At 35.2% G+C, this 19,506-nt stretch overlaps 1 protein-coding gene across 2 annotated transcripts in view; it reads right to left on the reverse strand.

Moving 5' to 3' along the window:
- PRKG1 (protein kinase cGMP-dependent 1) overlaps positions 1-19,506 on the reverse strand; it is a 1,094,018-nt gene that overhangs the window by 1,010,900 nt on the left and 63,612 nt on the right. The window contains exon 1 of one of the 2 annotated variants that reach the window (XM_016154344.2): positions 5,024-6,630. The exons of the other annotated variant lie outside the window; for it this stretch is intronic. Coding sequence (XP_016009830.1) covers positions 5,024-5,334 — 311 coding nt within the window. The 5' untranslated portion in view covers positions 5,335-6,630. Of the gene's footprint in view, positions 1-5,023; positions 6,631-19,506 lie in introns of those variants that run through there. 2 annotated transcript variants of the gene reach the window in all.

The following is a 19,506-nucleotide window of genomic DNA, read 5'->3' on the forward strand; positions in this document are numbered from 1 at the left end:
CCCAGTGTTCGAATTGGTTGCTAGGATACCATGGAGACCCTCCATCGCTAGGCAGACGGGAAAAAAAAAAATGTTTCCATATGCCTTATAACCTGCAAACAGCAACAATAGAAACATCGTCTGCCTTCTTCTACCCTTTTCCATTAGGAATCCAAACCCAAGTTTTCAGTGAAATGATGAGTAGCAGGAGCTTGGAAATGTGGCCCAGTAGAGCAAGAAAGCTGGTCACTGATATTCTCAGGTAGTCATTTCCCAGAGCTACACTATTTAAAAGCTTGTCAGTATTTTTATTATAAGCTCCCTTTTAGAGACACACAACTTGACTGCTTCGAAACATCCTAACAGGGTTTTAGCAACCTGTATATGTATATAAATGCTTTCACAACTTGAAACTCACTGCATGGACTGCAATGTCAAATTAAATTAATGAACAAACTTAAACAGAAAAGTCTATTAGAATAACAGTAGATCGGAATTTAACACAAAAAGGATGAATTTCAAAAACCAACTTCAAGTTCCATTCTCATGTTCCATTTGCCTAGGTATGTGTGGAATCTGCAATGCTAGTCTGTGGCAAAAAAATTAGATTATTTTCAATGGGAACATTTTGAAGTGAGTGGAAAAGGAAACTTGTTTTCTTTTAAGAGTAGAACTGGGTTTCTTTAAGAGTTTTAATCATCTGTTTCTTGGTTAAATTAAATACCCTTACCTAGTTGGAACATTTATGGCTATTATCAGGACTGTGCTGGTGGGGAGTGGAGGACTGGACTGACATTCTGAGACTCAGAGCTTTACTAATGGGTAACGATCAGTCCTCCGTGTAAAACACACACACACATTCACACACACGCACATTCACAAATGATTCTTGATCATTCTAAAAACAAGCAGAAATGCCCTCTCACCTACTTTATAAAACAGAAACTAAGATTTTGTCATTCTCTCCCACCTAAACTTGCTTTTTCTCAATTCTCACTGTATATTCTACCACAACCACTACTAGCTACTGTCATTCTCCAGATGTACCCTCTGCTTTCTTTTGCTGTCTATCCCTTTGCTGGTGGCCTTCTCTTCCCCATCCCCACCCCGCCCCTCTCATCCCATCACCACTGATTCATGGCCATCCTTCGAATATGTATTTACTTTAAATACCTCTACTTCCAGAAGAGTTTCTGATACTATAAAATTAAATGGGCTCAACTGTATTTCGCCAATGTCTTAGGTATCTCCTCTGTGACTTGCCTTACTCTACTTTCTAGAATATTTACTTGTGCAGTATTGCTAACCACTTGTTAACTCCTTGATGATAGGACCTATGCATCTCTCACCTCTAATGCCTGAGGATAGCTTGCACATGGCAGACACCCCATAAAAGTATTGAACTAACTGTAGGGCACATTTGCAACTTCATTGCTACCTTTAAAGAAACCTATGTTTTAATATTATGCCGTTTATGATTACACCAAAATTCTAGAGTTCTTTCAACTTCCTCCAGAATTTAGCATAAAGCCCTTATAAAGATTCCATTTCTCTTGAGATGTACTAGTGTTAAGGTTTAAAAGCTCAAATAAGATCTTATTAAACTTAAAGCCTCCCTAAAAATAAGAAAATATATATTTTTTTATCCTCAGCTCTTTCAAAGTTCTTTACAATCAAAAAAATGAAACACAAGAAAATATGTCATTATTTTCCGAAATTCAGCTACCTCTAGGGTGAAAAGCAATAGCTTACACAAGAATTCAGAGATGTTAACAACTCTTGATAGGAACTCAAGTTTACAGAGCCCAATTGAAGTGACATGGAACCCCGTGATAGCAAAACAAAAAAGATTTGGGAATATTTACAATAGATAAAGGATTTAAATCAAAATACCAGAGACTGAATATTCTAACTTACCATATAGTCTAGTCTCAGGAATGAAATGTCATAAAATAAAATTATTTTAAAAGTCCATAAGAACCATTATATATCATATTATATTATATTAATTATAGTATATTACTATAGTATATTATGTTATGTTATTATATTTACATATACATATAGGTATAGCCTGTTAGTTAAATATATAATATACATATATATATATGATCTCATTAAATGGATCTTTTTAATTTTTAAGGATTTGTTTGATTAACTTCAGAACATATAATCTAAAAGTTTTACATTCTCAAGTAGTAATTTGGTAGCAGTAGAATACAAATTCTAATTTGCTACATCTGTTCTTCATTTCATATTAACATAAAAAGGGCTTAAGGGCTATTTCTATACAGGTGTGAAAGAGACCAAAGCACTTCCCCACCTCACAGGTTCAGCAGAAGGGGCCCTGGCAGTTTCTGTGATACAACTGAGCTTTCCCTCCAATTCCTAGCTTAAAGGGAAAATCCCAAACCAAAAATGTTAAGATGATTTAAGTTCATTTTCATTTTACACTATTTTTCAGATGATCAAAAATCACTAAAAAACAGAAGTTTCAAAAATTATCATCCTCAGAAGACAACCTCAGAAGCAAACAAATATATTTGCATACATCAGATAACAGAGCAGAACATTAGCTGGGCAGTTACCCACACCTAATGGAAAGAGAATAGAAACTAACACGAAAACGAATTTGAAATCAGTTAAATCATTTTTATGCTATTTAGATGGTTTAATTTTAACTTGAACTCACAATAATCTTGCAAGTTTAAGAAAGATGACTAAATTTAAGTTGCACTAAAGGTGAAATATAAAGACAAACACATGTTGACAGTAAATCTGTATAATCAAATTATTTATAATGAAATAAACTAAAATTCATATAAGTCTTCTTCAGTTTGGCAAGTTTTCCTAATTCTTTGTGGATCTATCTTGAACAATCATTTAAATGAGAATAATCATTTTGCATACAATACACTTCTCTTTCCCTTAAGAGAGGTATACTCTACCACTTAAGCCAATTTCATTCTAGTTTTCTTTATGTAAGTGTGAAAAAAGAACAGATGTTTTTCCAAAATTATTTAAGCTTGGAAGATATTCTATCATTTTCTTCAATATAAATCTTCAGAATCATCCAAACCATCATGATGATACCTTAAGAGCTGACTTTTTTAAAGCACAGTTAATTAAATAAATATCAGAACTCACAGCATTGTTCGATAGATAAAACGTTTATTATAACAGAATTATTTGCCACACTCTTCTTTCCACCATGGACTTATAAAAAATCTAGTTGTTCTTGATGTCAAGCTCTAAGAGATTTCTAAAACTTCAGCTACTTCCCTTCTGCCTAGATTCCTTTAGATCTTGTCTGATGCAATGCTTAACTGGAGTTATCAGCTGGCTTGATCATGCTTCATTATAAAACCTATTAAAATGGTCATTTTATAAAAGCGGAATTTGCTCTGCATTACTCCAAAGTCCTGCAGATACTAAAATGAGAGCCTGTGGAATGCTTAAAGATGCGGAGAGCTGTTTTTGAGTTATTTTTCATTATGCAAAACTTGGCCCAGGAGAGATGGCCATGTACCTCGTTAGCTAAAACAGGCAAGCGTGTCAGGACTGCAAATTAATTTACCAGAGAAAGTCAAAGTAGATACAGACCATTCAGGTTTCTAAGGCAAATCTAAGTCTATTGAACTATTAGGGTAACTTAGTGAGGTCAGAATCTCAGCAATGTTTATTCTTATAGTATCTTTCTCACTCTCTCACAGAATACAAACTCCTCATTAGGCTAAACCTGCATGAAGAAGAGCAAGTGCTCTTTGGGAACCAACAAGTATAGGCACAACTCTAAGTTTTCAAAAATATAATTGGTACTTATTGTCGAGCTCCCTCAAATCCAATAAAAACAAAAGGAGATAGTCAAGTATTTATTCTTTCTCCTTATATCAGTTCCTTGTGTTTATGAAGTGAAGAGTTCCAAAGGACCTTGACACATGTCATCTAGCCGATGTGATATAGTTAGTAATAGACTATCAAAATTCTTCATTTTATCAATTACATCATTATCTATTAATTAAAAATATCATTCACTTGGGTACTTATTCTGTATTAACCTAATGTTCCTGCCACTTTACTCTCCCTGAGAACTAGAGTTGAGTGGTGTATAACAAGTTTCATTCAATTTTTCCAACCAAGTTGTGAAGCCCACTGACATCAGAACTACATAGTTCTCTAAAATGCTAGTATAATACCAGAGCGGTTGCATCAGAAGCCAGGAGTAAAGCAAACAATGTGTCTACATTTCAGTAAAGGTAAGCGGACTTCTCTATATTTGAATGCAACCCTCTTGGGAGAAGAAAGTGCCCCATGAGTGACATTATGCAAATTCCTTAAAGAAAATTAGCAATATTTTCCCTCAGACATTATGAAAAAAATGTGTATATGTATTTTTAAATCAAAGGACTAGGCTTTCATGTGTGGATTGTGAATGTCATCCAATTCAGGATATCAAAAAACCGGCCCTTTCATATGATCATTTGCTTATTTTTGACACTGTGACGATGACAGAACATCAGGTTTGAAGGGTACCAGCATGAACTGCCAGCATGTAGAGAAATCCCAGAGAGCCACAAAAGCATAGAAAGTAAGGGTGATGATATCAGACGCATTTCATTTCAAGTCTGATGAGCCTGCATTTAGGATTTTCTGGATGGGCAGCTTTGCCAAGGCATTTGAGAGATGGGGCTTTTTATTCCGCTTCTTACACTCTCTCTCACACACACACACACACAACCGGATACACACCTGGGGCGCATTCAAACTCTACGTACAGTAGGTGGCATATATGAATGCATATGTATATATTTTCTTTAAAAAATAGCTTGACATCTGACAAAGACACAAAGGCAACATAGGTGCAGTGGGTCTGGCTCTAGAAACGTGCACAGCCCCTGCAAGTAGTGCCCGTTAAAATGAAACATTTCTGAGGATGAGGACAGACACGGCAAGCGGGAGGGGCGGGGGCCGACAGACAATACAGAGACCCGCAGCTCCCCACCGACAGGGTGCCACATGGCCCCGGTGCGTAACCCTTGCTTACTGTGGGCTCTTGGGGTAGAAGGGCAGGGTCACATGGCTGAGATCCTGGATGTCGAAGGCGGTGGGCTCAGCGGAGATCGCCTGCCGCTTAGTGCGCGTCTCGCCCTGCAAGGTGCTGGCGCTCTGCTTCTGCGCCTGTTGGGTGGCCGGCCGGATCACCGAGCGGTACTTGTCCAGCTCGTTTTGCAGCTTCTGGATCAGTTCGTCCTTCTGATCTAACTCTAGCTCCAGCTCGTCTATGAGAGCATCCCGTTGCCTCAGCTCCTCGATCTTCTCCTGGAGCGCGTACTGTAAATCCCGCAGGGTGCCCATGCTCTTCCGGGCTGCCAGCGGCTCCTTCCAGCCGCTGCTCCGCGTCTTGGGGCTTCCTCCCCTCTCTGATCAACTTTCCCCAAAGTCGCTGCTGCCTTCCGAGTGCAAAAGCTTCCTACTTGAGACCAAAGCAAGCCTTGGCTTCTGAGCATGCCCAGTCCGCCGGCTCCAGCCACCGAGAGTTTCAGTGCAGATTCCACTTCTTGGGGCTGACTGAGAAGGCTGTGTGTGGATGAGCAAAACAGCAGGTCCACCCCGGGATTAAACCTGACACGCGGTGGGCGCTGCAGCGCGGGGGAGAAGAGCCGGCGGCGCAATGGCAGGGAAGCAGGAGAATGGGACGTGGATGAGGCTCAGAGGCAGTGGTTGGTCTGCTGGGTCACTCGCGCCGGGTGCCAGAGGAAGCCAGCGGTGCGTGTGGGGAGCCTGATAACCCTCTGGGGCGCGTGGGGGGATATGCAGGCGGAGCGAGGCAGGAGCACCACTTTGGGGGTGGGGAGGCGAGAGGGAGAGGACAGCGAAGACCCAGCACACACTGGGGAGGTGTGAGCCGGCTCTAGAGCAGACCAGTCTTGAGGACGACGGGCACGGGCTACAATCCTGGTGACTTAAGTGGGCAGAACGCTCCCTGCATCCTAAACGCTCTGAGTTCTGGAGGTATTTTCACGGCCAGCCTCACCAAGAAAGGGTTCTGGGCGGTGTGGCTACGCTTTCCCTTCTCCCACACCGCCTTTCCCACCGAGAGTGCGGCACACAGGTGGCTAACGCCTGAAAAGAAACTTGCCTCTCAGGAGATCAGAACTAGTCCGTGCCTAAAAGGGATTCCCCTTGACATCCAGGTGCCTTTAGGGAAGGGAAGTTGGGGTTGAGGGGGAGGGAGATTCTGACTTCCTCCACTAATCATTCCCACTTTCTACCTGCGAGTGTTAATTACTCCCCTTTTCATCCTTCATCCCTTCCAAACTCAGGTTAATTAATTCTTTTTATGGTAAAAGTCAAAAAGGGTTTGGGCCCTAGAATGCCACTAGGGCTTCTCCACTACCTTGAGCTAGTGTCTGGGGAATTGTTTATGGATGGGCTTTGCAACTTCAATTTGCTTAATTTGGGAAGGTGTGGTTGTGGGGGAACAGGGAAAAAACATTCCTGAGCTTCAAAAAGTTCCTCCTAAAATTAAACCATACCTTTAAAAATATTACTTCCCTGACAACCACACTGTTAGGGCCTGTACTCTTCCACTTGAAAGGTAAGATACAAACGTTGAAAATGAAAGATCATAAAGAAAAGGGGGAGCCTTGCTGGACTCCAATAAATTGTACACTGTACCACTCCGCCTCTGTCCGCCCTTGTCCCCTTTCCGACCCACTCTATATTTCCTAAAATGACAATTAGGCAGCATCCTTTCTGTCCAAGGGTAATTCTGCCATCATTGGATCACATGTTTAGAATCTCTAAATATTTACTTTACACTTACCTAAATTCCTAATATTTATCTAAATCTTCACCAAGTCATCCAATTTTAAAGCATCTTTATTAGCACCCTCTAATTACTATTCTTGGGCACTCAGTGCTGTAAACCTCAAAGGTCTATTTGACCATTCCTTAACACTAAAACAAAGTAGACAGACAATAATTTAAAACCGAATTGCGATCCAGAACTAGTTACTGGAATCTAAACTTAGCCAAGAACACACATATTAGTTTCCAAAAAAACTTACTCATTTTTACTTTTGAATACACAACTTTTTCTATCTAAGCTAAGAAAAGAGAAAGAAAAAAAAAGGAGAGAAAGAAAGAAGGGAAGGAGGGAGGGAGGAAGGGAGGAAGGGAGGAAGGGAGGAAGGGAGGAAGGGAGGAAGGGAGGAAGGGAAGAAGGGAGGAAGGAAGGAAGGAAGGAAGGAAGGAAGGAAGGAAGGAAGGAAGGAAGGAAGGACGGACCAGCTAGCCAACAGCAAGTTAGGAAACTTTAATTTGAAGTATCCTTGTTCATAATTTGAAGTATAAATAACAGAGGATATATAATCCTAAACATTCTTCTACATAGAGTATGATCTAATTCTCTTAATACAGATGACACAAAACACTTAATTTTTCTACTTTCCAACATGGGCATGTAATTTATAAAGTGGATAATTCACAAAATATTTTCATTTGTAATAAACAAAACATGAATAACTTACAAATACTGATAGCAGGAAATAACAGTTCTGAATTATTGTCGCCTTAATTAAAACTAAGCCAAGCAGAAGTACTATGATTTCATATGACTGACACTATTCTAAAAGAGCCTCTGTGATATTTTCCTTCTCTCAGGCAGAAGGCCAAATTCTTATCTTTTTAACCTATGGGAATTCTTTAATTCCATGGGAAAATGTTTAAAACCAAATGACTTTTTCCTATCAATCTATTTAGGGGTCCATGAGGCCAAGAATTTATGTCTAAAAATATATCAGAAGCAACATATAAGGGATATCATTAGATAACTGCTAAGCAGAGTTAGATTTTAAGGTTCATTTGAGATTTAAATGGGGTTACTTAATTAATGTCTGTGAGCAGCACAGAATAGAAATTCTTCTTCATTTGTAGAAAGCCTGTGACATGTACAAAGAAAAACAAACTAAGCATTTTTCCCCAAAAAATTTTAAAAATGCCCTTCAACCAAAAAATATCCAGGTATTTTGAACAAAAGTGAGGTTTTTCCTACAGTTATGCGATCATATCTACATGCAACTATAGGATATATCCATATTAGACTTTCATTTTAAATGGAATATATTCCATGATGAATCTCATATTGAAAGTCAGGAACCTGCTGTAATAAATCCAAAGGAAAAAAATGGCCAAGAAGATATCACTATTACAATTGACTTACACTTTGAAAGGTGTTTAAGTTATAAAAATATATTTGATTATATTAGCCTACATTATAAAAAATAATTATTTTCCCTTCAATATTTTATAATTGTATATGCAAAATCTAGAATTCTAAGCTTTTCTCTTCCATCCTTGAAGTCAAAACAAATATTTAAAGTAAGTTTTTCAGTGATGTTCTTGATGGTTGTTTAGATCATGAGGGACCTGATTTTCTATCCCGATTTTCTGAATAATTCCAAGATTTTCTCAAACATCATTTGCACTATACTTGGTAAATGCTGGAAATAAATTTTATGTAAAAAATCAAGGTCCTACACTTAAATTTCAACAGAGAGATTATACTATGTGTCTCAGTAAACTTAGCTGACTAAATTATAAGATCAAAGACCAGGCACAAGTCTACTTTCTGCTCATTATGAAGTGACTACCACAAATCTGAAATGGACTAGAGTGGAATGGCATATACTGAACTATCCCACAGTCTATCTGGGATTACATCTGGATGTTAGATGCTGAAAGAGAGAGCAATGAAATTCTAAAGAACGTGAGTTTATATTCTAGAATTCCATAGTCAAATCACAACTTACTCTTCAGCAGTCTCTCTTTGTCATAGCCCTAACAGAAGAAAAGTTCTGCCAGTAGCCAGACCAACCTGTGGCATATCAATGCTCTTTAATTTTGCACCCAACCTTCAAGAATGAGAGCATTATTATGTCTTCCTTAATAAAATCTCTGAATCATTTTATAAAATATTCAATAGTGCAGCTGCATCATACTATGCATTTAAAAACAAAGTCTGTAGAATTTGTAATCCTTCACTAAAAAATATAATTTGCCTCAGAAGTATTGTGATTATTTTGTGATCCAATTGTCCCTTCCACTGATGCTACATTTCCTGGAAGAATCTTTAGTTTGAAATTTTCTTCTGCCATTTCATGTGCATATCTTGAATAGCAAGAAACAAATGAAAGAGACATAGCTAAGCTTTTTAGGTGATGTAAACCACCCCTCATAGAAAACTGGTGGAAGTAACAAGTACCCTTAAGAATCTAAATATGAAAATTAGTATTACTGGTAGACATACTGCCTTGCTCTAAATTGTTAATATTAATCAAGGTCACAATAAAAATAACTAACTTCCTTGAACTCTTGAATGACTGGCATTGTTCATGTAACTCTACAGTAGGACATTATCATTATTTCCATTTCTATTTCAGAAGATAGAGCCACAAAATTACCTGCCTAATAAATGGCAAAGCCTGGATTCAAATCCAGACCATTTGATGAAGGGCTCAATCCCTTACTCCCACCCCTTGTTGCTTTGTGCAAGACATCCAACTGTTGCTGCTATCTTGGGGGTCTGGATCCAATGAAGATATGCATATCTTTAACAATAACTATCCTGACTGCAGGGCTGGGGAGATGGACATAGGAAAAGGTTGGAAAATCTCACAAGAGCAGGAAAAAGATTTTTTATAAAAGTTTTCCCCCCAAAACTGTCTTCCCTCCAGTACCATTTTGTCCTCGATTAGGGTGACCAGCTTGTACCAATTTGTCTAGGATTCTCCTAGTTTTAATACTAAAATTGCTTGGGATTATTCCAATTTTAAAACTTAAGTCTTAGGTACTCCTTGGACCTGGGCAAACGAGGACAGCTGGTCACCCTAATTAATTCAGGATTGCTGAGCCTCTCTATTTTATAAATATTTTTAAATGTTGCCTTCAAAGTTACTGATGGAAAAGTATAACCAAGGAAGATCTGGAACAATAATACCTATTATTTTCGGCATATTATAAATTCATTTACACATTTGTTCATGTAAATATGTTTTAGGAAAGCAATCACCCTACTCCAAGGCCGAACAATATACCACAGGAATTGTCTTTGGGATATAGGGGGGGATGAGTCAGACAACAGAATTTTAATTATACTTTGATAAATTAGACAAGCATAGCATTTCACACACCTATTCTATTAACTTCCAAAGAATTATATTATTCTTAAGAATGTGTTTGATAGATGCAGCCGTCAGAAATGCATATTTAAAGAGATATAAATAAAAATTCTAATGGTCAGCTGTTCTGAAGTTATAACACTGAAAATGATACATTCTGCATGGAAAAAAAACCATAAACCATTAATGATGAAAAACTTAACTACAGAGACTTCGAAAGTAATAGCGCATTGTATCATAATTGCTAATGTGCTTAGAGTTTATACCAAATTAGTGTCATGTCTAATATTTGTTGAAATGAATTCTTCGCAGCTTAAAATGATGCGAAGATCTTATTGGGCCTTAGCCTAAACTAGCGCTCAAAACAGTCATTCAATAGCTAACACAAAGAACATTTCTTTAAACTGATAGTAAGCTGTCCATTTGCAAAGACCATAGAAATAAAAGGGTTTTAAGAAGAAAAATATTAGGTTTTCTGTATTTTTTCATGAACAGAAAATTTTTAAAAGCATAAAATGGAATTTAAAATGCTTTATTCACAAAATATACTGCATTTTAAGCCTAGTAAATATATGCATGAGTGTGTAACATCATAATATCTCTGTATCTGATTAATAAATTAGTTTCTCAGTTCCATTTCAGTGATTCTTCTGGTATGTTAAATGCACATTATTTCCAAAGTTAATGCGGCAGTATTTTCCACGAAATATTCAAAAACATTTGCAAAAGTCGTTTTCTTTTAAAATGGATTTGATATCAGGAGACTTATAGGACAATATCTCTGGAGTCAATGATTTATTGTTGTTGCTTTTATTTTAAATAGCTTTAACAACAAATATAACTTGCTTTCCTCCTACATGTTTTGTAGTCAAAATTGAAAGTAAAAATTAAAACTACATTATGCTTGTGAACTTGCTAAAATTAGTATGGTGGGAAAGTATTGAGGCTGTAAGAAAGACAATAAAATGGAATTTTGAGTGAATTGGATTGTTATCAGTAAGTAAAATGAATGATTTGAGCAAGAGAAAGAAAGCAAGTATTTGTTTATACTGTGAGATTGTCAGAGATTTGGAGGAGAAGGGAAGTTGCAGGCAAAGAGACTTAATAGGGAAATACACAGAGATTTTCATACTTGCTAACTTAATGAACAAATAAATATCACCTAATGTCAAATTAACTCTTGATATTGTGACTTTTATATAATCATTATGAAATTCAAATCCAGAATCCATTTCTAATGACAGGGAAGGAAGCAGTGGCCTGGTAAAATAAATAGATAGCATTCTAGGGCCAAGATATGGTGCCTGATGTTTATAAAAGCATTACATTGAAATAAAGGTAGAGCCTCATACTAGGGCCCACAAAATGCATATATTTGCTATGCATTTGAAAACAACTTTTAAATGATCACTTTGCCCAATGTACACTTAGAAAAAATTCAATAATTTCTTCCTGATCCATCTGATTTTTTTTAAAAATTCATTTTTCAAAGAACAGGCATGTATCTAATAGATAATAACACTTTAAATATTAGTAGTTCAGCTTTAAACTTAAAAGACATGTGTAAAAACACCTATATGATAAGTTGCCATAAACAGTAATATATAAAGTATCATATGGTTTTAATGCCCCCTACAAATAAATATAAGATGGACTTTGTTTGATATCAAGCAGAATATTCAGTGTCTGTCTTGAATCACTGTATTATATAAGAATGTTTTTACTTAAAGATCAGAGTTCATTTACTGAGTTATAGAAAATTCATCTAAGTTTTCCATAGATTATATAGTACAGTGAAAATTACCATCTACTTCCTTAGAAAAGTATCTATGTTGAATAACAATTTAAGGTGGAAAAAGTGACAGGGAAATCTTCACAATATTTATTTGTGGAATATTAAAATAAATTGCTGCTGTTAGAAACATGGAAATTGTTTATTTTCATTTTATAATTTCCATTAATCAGACCCTCTATCAGTACACAGCAATTAGTATTCTCTCAGTCACAGAACTGAAACTTACCTAATGTCACAGCATTTCCATATACACTCCATTACTTAATCTAGTTTATGCCACTCTCATGGGCATTCTCAAATATAAAGTATTAAAGGACAGATAGTCAGATTTGCCATGGTTGGATACCTATCCTCCTCACCTCCTGAGGGGAAAAAAAAGCAGGGGTATCCTTATATTTTACTCACAGTGGGTATCATAGAATATTGAGCTAAGATGGACCATAGAGATTATGTAAATGAACATCCTAAATTCAAATTTAAGGGAACACGAAGGCCAAGGCAGAGGCTAGTTTAGAATCCAACTCTCCCAATTCTCAGCATAGTGTTCTGAAAGCTATATTATTCTTTCACTTGGTATTTTATTATTTTTGCACATAAAAGCCTGATTTGGTTCACATGAAAATCTGACCTCATATCTCTTAGTAATTAATAGTTCTTAAAGCCAATTCGGAATACTTTAATTTGCTGTAGAGAAACAAAATAAATTAAATGGACTTCGTAATGTCTGATTAGTTCTATTATGCCACTTCTTATATTTAAACCAGATGGAACTTCTTTTGCTGCCTGGGGAGCTACATGAAGGTGTATAGGGATGTGTGCGTATGTGTGTGCATGCATGCACACTTGTACAAGGCATGCATATACCATAGGTATGAAATCTAAACCATATCTTCCTAATCAAACTTCATTTATGTCAATCTAAAACTGGGCACATGAGATAGATTCATCCCAAATATTTTGCATTACACCTTATTTGATAAAGATAGAGAAATAGAATAAACCATCTTATTTAATTTTTCTCTCTAGATACAGTAGCTTAAGTTTCCTTACATTACGGGGTGTTAAAAGCCCTTGAAATGTGAAAAGCAATCACTAACAAGAAAGATAAAATTTGTCTCCAACTCATAGAAAGCAAAAGGTAACACCTTAAATCTCACATGGAACTCCTGGGATTCAAATGGTATTACTTGTTTGATTTCCTTAAATCATATATTTGATCTTAGATCACTTGACATTTTTAAGGTATAAAAATTTTTAAATATGCCAAAGGCAATTTTATTTATTATATTTTTCTAATGGAGTACTCTATAAAATTTGCAAAAAAAATGATAATAATACAGCAAAAATATATATTTTGGAACACATTGAAAAAGCATTTAGATTTTTATTACGTTAATATTTTTTCAAAATAATTTTGTATTTTAATATTCAATGTTCTTTTAATCCCTAATATATCTACCAAGTGGATTATCAACATTAACACATTACATAATTTTCATATTCTAAAATCAGGTAATATTCAACTGTGGGAAATTGGAATAATGGATGAAGAAAGTACAAATAACCAAGAAAAAGCATATGATGATGGCTGGTGCAATAGCTAAACTCAGCGGTCAAAGAACAGCTTTGCCAGCAACTCATTCACTCTAAATGAGAGCTCACACACAAAGTATACTATAATGCAGTATTTTCTCAAAATGTGAACTGAAGAACACTAGTTTCTTTAAATGGTGATAACTGTAACAAAAAAAGGGGGTGGGGGAGGATGTTCCATGATCAAAAGTATTTGGCAGACACTGAGAAAAGTTCAATAAAACAATTTCTTTCTGCATTATTCATCAGAACTTTTTATTTTCCAAAATGTATTATGGATCTCCAACATAAATATCTAGTAAATATTTAGTTGATTTAAACAACTAGACTTTCATCTAATCCTTTAAGTGTTGAAATTGAGTATTTATGACGTTTAATCATTCATTCAAAAAAATTCATTATAAACTACAAGCACCTACCCCATTTTTGAAACTCCTTACATACACAGCAGCAATAGGGACAAGAACACATAGTGCTAGTCCCACCAAAGTACAGCTAACTACCAGTATCCCCCTTTAAAACCACAAGTTACCCAGCCTGTGACCACAGCCAATGACATGACAGAAAACCATGAACATATAACAAATGTGGTGCTTGCAGGAAGGACTAACATTGCCATTTGACCCATAATCACTTTTTCTCCCTTTAAAATTAGACTGGGTTGCAAGATTGTTGCTCAAGATGGGAAAATAATTAAGGGAAAATTAACAATGGGACTGAAATCAGGAGAGCAATTTATTAATTATTAATTACGTAAGTGTTACACTGACCTTTTTTGTTTTTTAAAATCTCCAGGCATCAAGCAATTTCATTTTAACATTTTAGAGCTTTTTAACTGATGATTTTCTGTTTGTAAAACCCTTTTCCTAACCCCTTTCACTCTCTCAAATCCTAACCTCATCACTTTCTGGGATATCACCACCCTTCCATCTTCTGAGTTGTTAACTCTATGAACTCATTCTTCAGTTCTCCTCCACAAATATCACTTCCTCTGATAATCCTTCTGAATCATCTCTGTACTATTCTACCTTAAATGATTTATGACCATATATTATTTGCAAGAATATTTGTTAAATAGCTATAATTTCCATTATACTAAAGCTCCAAGAAACCAAGGAACTGTCTATTTTGTCCACTAACATAGAACAAAAAGTCATTCCCTATATATTTGTTAAATAAATTGAATGAATGAAAGTAGGACTAAATGAATGAATTCAAGAAATATTTAATATCTACAATACACCACCATCAATAAACAGAAAAATTGCCCCTTTCACCCTCTTCTCCATCAAGAGATACAACCAATAAGCTGAACTAATATCTTTTGTTGCAATATAGAGATGGGCTTCAGAGTTGGCATCCTTCATTTGGGTGTCATTCAGAAATACATGCATCAAAGGTCTCAGAAGCCATTTTGATTACCCATGAGGCACTGCGGCCCTGTATCCCAGGTCTGTCAAGAAACCTACAAGTCACACATTTGAGTAGGTTTTAAATAGCACTGATTTTCTATGTTTTTCTTGGAAATATTTGTGATATCTGTTGTTCTTAGACAGGTAGCTGAAGTGTGGATCTAACCATTTAAAATAGGTAAAACCTTTGAAACTATTATGACCAAAATTAGCCTGAAAAGTGTTAATTACAGCTTAGAAGTAAATACAGGCAAATTTCTCTGTAATGTGATACAAAGATGACAGTGAAAAATATGATATGATGATTTTTCTGAAAAGTGATGTTTTTGCTCTCTATAATCCTGTAAGTTCTTTTTGGATGTAATAAATCACATGTATCACAGGCTTAGTTTTAAAATGTGTTTTTTCTTCTGCCAAAAAAAAAACAAAACAACATTCGTTCTTTGAAAAACATATCTACCTGCTCAAGACCTATGATAACTGTGTTTTCAACCTGTCACCTTGAAATATTTTTAGGAAATATTCCTTGATACCCCTCCACCTTTTCAAACTATATCTAGACAATCAACACTCTTAATGAACTTTTAACTTGCCATAATCTCAGAGTCTTTCTTACTTTTAGGTTTACAATATATTGTCTTTAGGGTGCAGTCCTCTTATAACACTGGCAGCAACTATAGCAATAGCAACTATGCAATTTCTTCGGTTTCAAAAAGCTGACTTCTTTCTTTGGAGTTTGTCTCTTTATAATAGTCCTTATTAATATTTACATCTTTTAAAAAACTATTCATGTCATTTTGTGTTATTTTGAAAGCAGATGCTTCCCAATAGGGCATTTATAAGTCGTGCCAGTGATCATTAACCAATAATATTTGTGACTTACTTGATCACCTTATTTACAATAGTTTTGGAAGTTCAGATTAAAATAAAATTCAAGAAGCAAATTTATCTCCAAAAGTACTTTGAATTCAATAACTTAATTCTTAAAGTAGATATCCTTTTCCCCTCTCTTGTTCCTTTTTTTTCTATAGAATATTAGAATAGGCCCTTCACACAAAACCATAAGCTTAATACTACGGTCAACTGAACATGGAAGTGCTAACTTTGGGGTATTAGCCATAACTTATATGTTAAATAGTTGTTCAGTTAAATCAAAGACAAGGGTAGTTTGTTAATGTGAAAAAAAGGAATATTTATCAGATACATTTTCCTATAATTTCAAAAAGTCAGCTAGAAGTTTTCCTAAGTTCTTTAAATTTAGTACACTTCCAAAAACCTAAGTCCCAACTTTTCCTATGAAAAAATAAAAGGAGACTCCTACCTATGGAAGAGAGCCAAATTTGGAAGTAAAGACTGAAAGCTTTGTACACATATACCCCAATCTCTCTAAATGAAACCTAACACTACAACAGTATAATGATGCATCTGGGTCTAAATAGAAATTTAAATTTCTCATTGGCTACTTCTTGAAAGTTCTGGATCTTCAATAAAACCTGAATGTTAATAGCTATTTGAATGTAAGAACTCTCTTGACATTGCATCGTTTATCTCTAATAGTTCTTATTTACATCTTTTCCTCCTAAGAAATAGGGATCTCAAGTTGTAGTTATCAATATACATAATCCTTTTAGAAGCAGTATTTTCAGAGTAAAAAATATATATGATTAATAGTAAATAAGTTCTATAAAAGAAAAATAATGAGATATGTGTACCTTTCTAAATATAGAAAACATTCCTTATTTTTCAACTAAAAATAATATTTTTTAGAAAATGGTTTCTAACATATAAATTTGCCACTTTTGAAAAGTATAAGGTTTAGCAAAATAATTATATGATTGTGAAATTTATACTTCTCCTTTACATAGCTTATTTTATTTTTAAATATATTTCCATAAATAACATAGACCTTCAGCAAACAGTACATTCTTTAAATTTTTCTCTCAGAGATTAAATACTAATTTCTAAGGGCCAAAATACAAAACTAAAAGTACAATTGCACCCCCTACTGTTCGAATGTTCTACTCCATATTGAGCAAATAGCTGTGTATGTTTTTTAAACATACTCATTATAAAAGTAACAGGTATATCATATTGGGTTCCTTTTGACATTCATTAGCAGATTCTCAAAAAATTAAATTATATTGATTGGTGTTTCTTTACTAATACAAATAGAACCTTGACATTTATACAGTTATTGGGACTAAACTAATTTAGAAAAGAATGACTTAGTAAGTAAGGTACTTGAAATATAAAGTATTATTAACTTACTGACAACAAATGGCAATGTTAATCACCTTTTACTTTAGAAATTAAACATTAATGTTTCTCTGAAATTGTACTTCGAAGTTCTAAAATATTAGTTTTAGTATCGTTGTCAAGATTTAAAATACTACTATGGATCATGGCAGAATGAGAAGATCTCTTTATATCTCCCCTTAAAAATTTAAGTCAAACTATAATCCAACAAAGTTTCCTCTGCTCAACACACAAATATGCAATGGTATGTCTAGAGGTATGCATATTGGAACAATTAGAGGAGATGGGGTGGGAGGAAGGACAAGAATAGTGTCCAGAGATGGAGTTTGGCACCTGCTGCAACCCCAGCTAATCCAGTAGTGGTGGAGGAGCCAGGCTGTGACCCTCAGACTACAGCCTGGTGGAGGGTAAGAGTCCCAGGAGCAGCATCTTTGCTGGAGAATCTGGTTCCTTTCTACCCACACCCATTATAACAGAACCTGTTGACAGCAGTGGGAAAGTAATCAATTAGAGTGGTGCCAGTGGCTATTAGTATCAAGGAGGCAGCACTGAGGGCTCAAAATCTGGGCTCCCCACTGCTCACCATATCCTCCACCACGATGATGGTGTCCCATGACCGAGATGATCAAGACAGAGAGGGAACACTCACTACCCTGGTGGGTACCTAGCAATTTCCATGCCCAAAGTGATGCTCCCCAACCCACCGTGACACCTGAAGACACAAGTAGCACAAGTAAGAGAAAACAAAAACTTGCATTATAGTACTATCTACTAGAAAACAAAAGAGAGACCTTTAATAATCGACTTGCTGAATTGTTAAGAGTAAATATCTAAATGTGAGAAGAGTTCACTAACTCACATTCACAGCATAGAAGAAATCTATCAAGTGCCATAAATAACCAAAATAACATGGTAAAACAGAAAGAAAAGAAAAAGTTTCCAGAAACCAAACTCAAAGTAATGGAAAACTCTGATTTAAATAACAGAGAATTAAAGTTTCAGTTATAAAGCAACTCATGAGATACAAGAAAACTCAGAAAGGCAGTTCAGTGAGCTCAGCAATAAAATTAATGACCAAAAGGACAATTTTACCAAGAGATTTAAACTGTAAAAAAGAACCAAACAGAAATTCTGGAAATGAGTATTCAATAAATGAGATGAATAATACATTACAGAGCATTGGAAACAGAGGAGACCAGATAAAAGAGAGAATTAGCTAGCTTAAGATAGAAATCTAGAAATGATTCAAGTAGGAGAGGAGTTTAAACAAATGAAGGAACTCCATAATAACTACCTGACTCCATTAGAAAGAGCAACATAAGAACAATGGGTATCCCAGAAGGAGAAGAGAAAGAGAAGGGACTGAGAACCTACTGAAAGAAATAATTGGTGAAAACTTCCCAAAACCTAGAGAAGGAGCTCTACATACAAATACAAGAAGCTACCGGACTATCTAATTATCTGAAAGCAAAAAGACCTTCACCAAGACATATTACATTAAAACTCTCAAAAGTTAATTATAAAGAAAGAATTCTAACAGAAGTCATGAGTAAAAAAGATAGCAAACTACAAAAGAAACCCCATCAGATTATCAGAAGATTTCTCAATAGAAATCCTACAAGCCAGGAGAAAGGGGAATAATATATTCAAAATATTGAAAGAAAACCATCAGCCAAGAATAATATGTTCATCAAAATTATTCTTTAAATATGAAGGAGAAATAAAGGCTTTCCCATACAAACAAAAGATGAAGGACTTTACCATCACAGGACCTGCATTAAAAAGAAATATTGAAAAGAGCTCTTTTACCTGAAATAAAAAGAAAAAAGTATACAAAACTGAGTAAGGTGACAAACAGAAGCAGAAAATTGCAACTCTATTTTAAAATGGAGTAGTAAACATTTATTTATAACATAAATGTTAAAGGGGAAAATAAATTATTAACAGACATGAAGGAAGAAATTGACAAAAATGCAATAGTAATGGACTTTAATATCCCACTCACATCAAAGGATAAGTCATCCAGACAGAAATTCAACAAACATTGACTTTAAATAATACATTAGAGCTCATGGAATTAATACACATTTATAGAACTTTCCAACCAAAATGACAGACTACACATTATTCTCAAGTGTTCATGTAACATTCTCAAGGATAGACCATATGTTGGAACACAAGTCTCAATAAATTCAAGAAGATTTAAATCTAACCAAATATCTTTTCTGATGACAAAAATATGAAACTGAAAATCAACTACAAAAATAACACTGGAAAAACCGCAAATATG

The sequence above is a fragment of the Rousettus aegyptiacus genome, unplaced genomic scaffold (assembly GCF_014176215.1).
Source record: "Rousettus aegyptiacus isolate mRouAeg1 unplaced genomic scaffold, mRouAeg1.p scaffold_m13_p_6, whole genome shotgun sequence".
NCBI classification, from domain to species: Eukaryota; Metazoa; Chordata; class Mammalia; order Chiroptera; family Pteropodidae; genus Rousettus; species Rousettus aegyptiacus.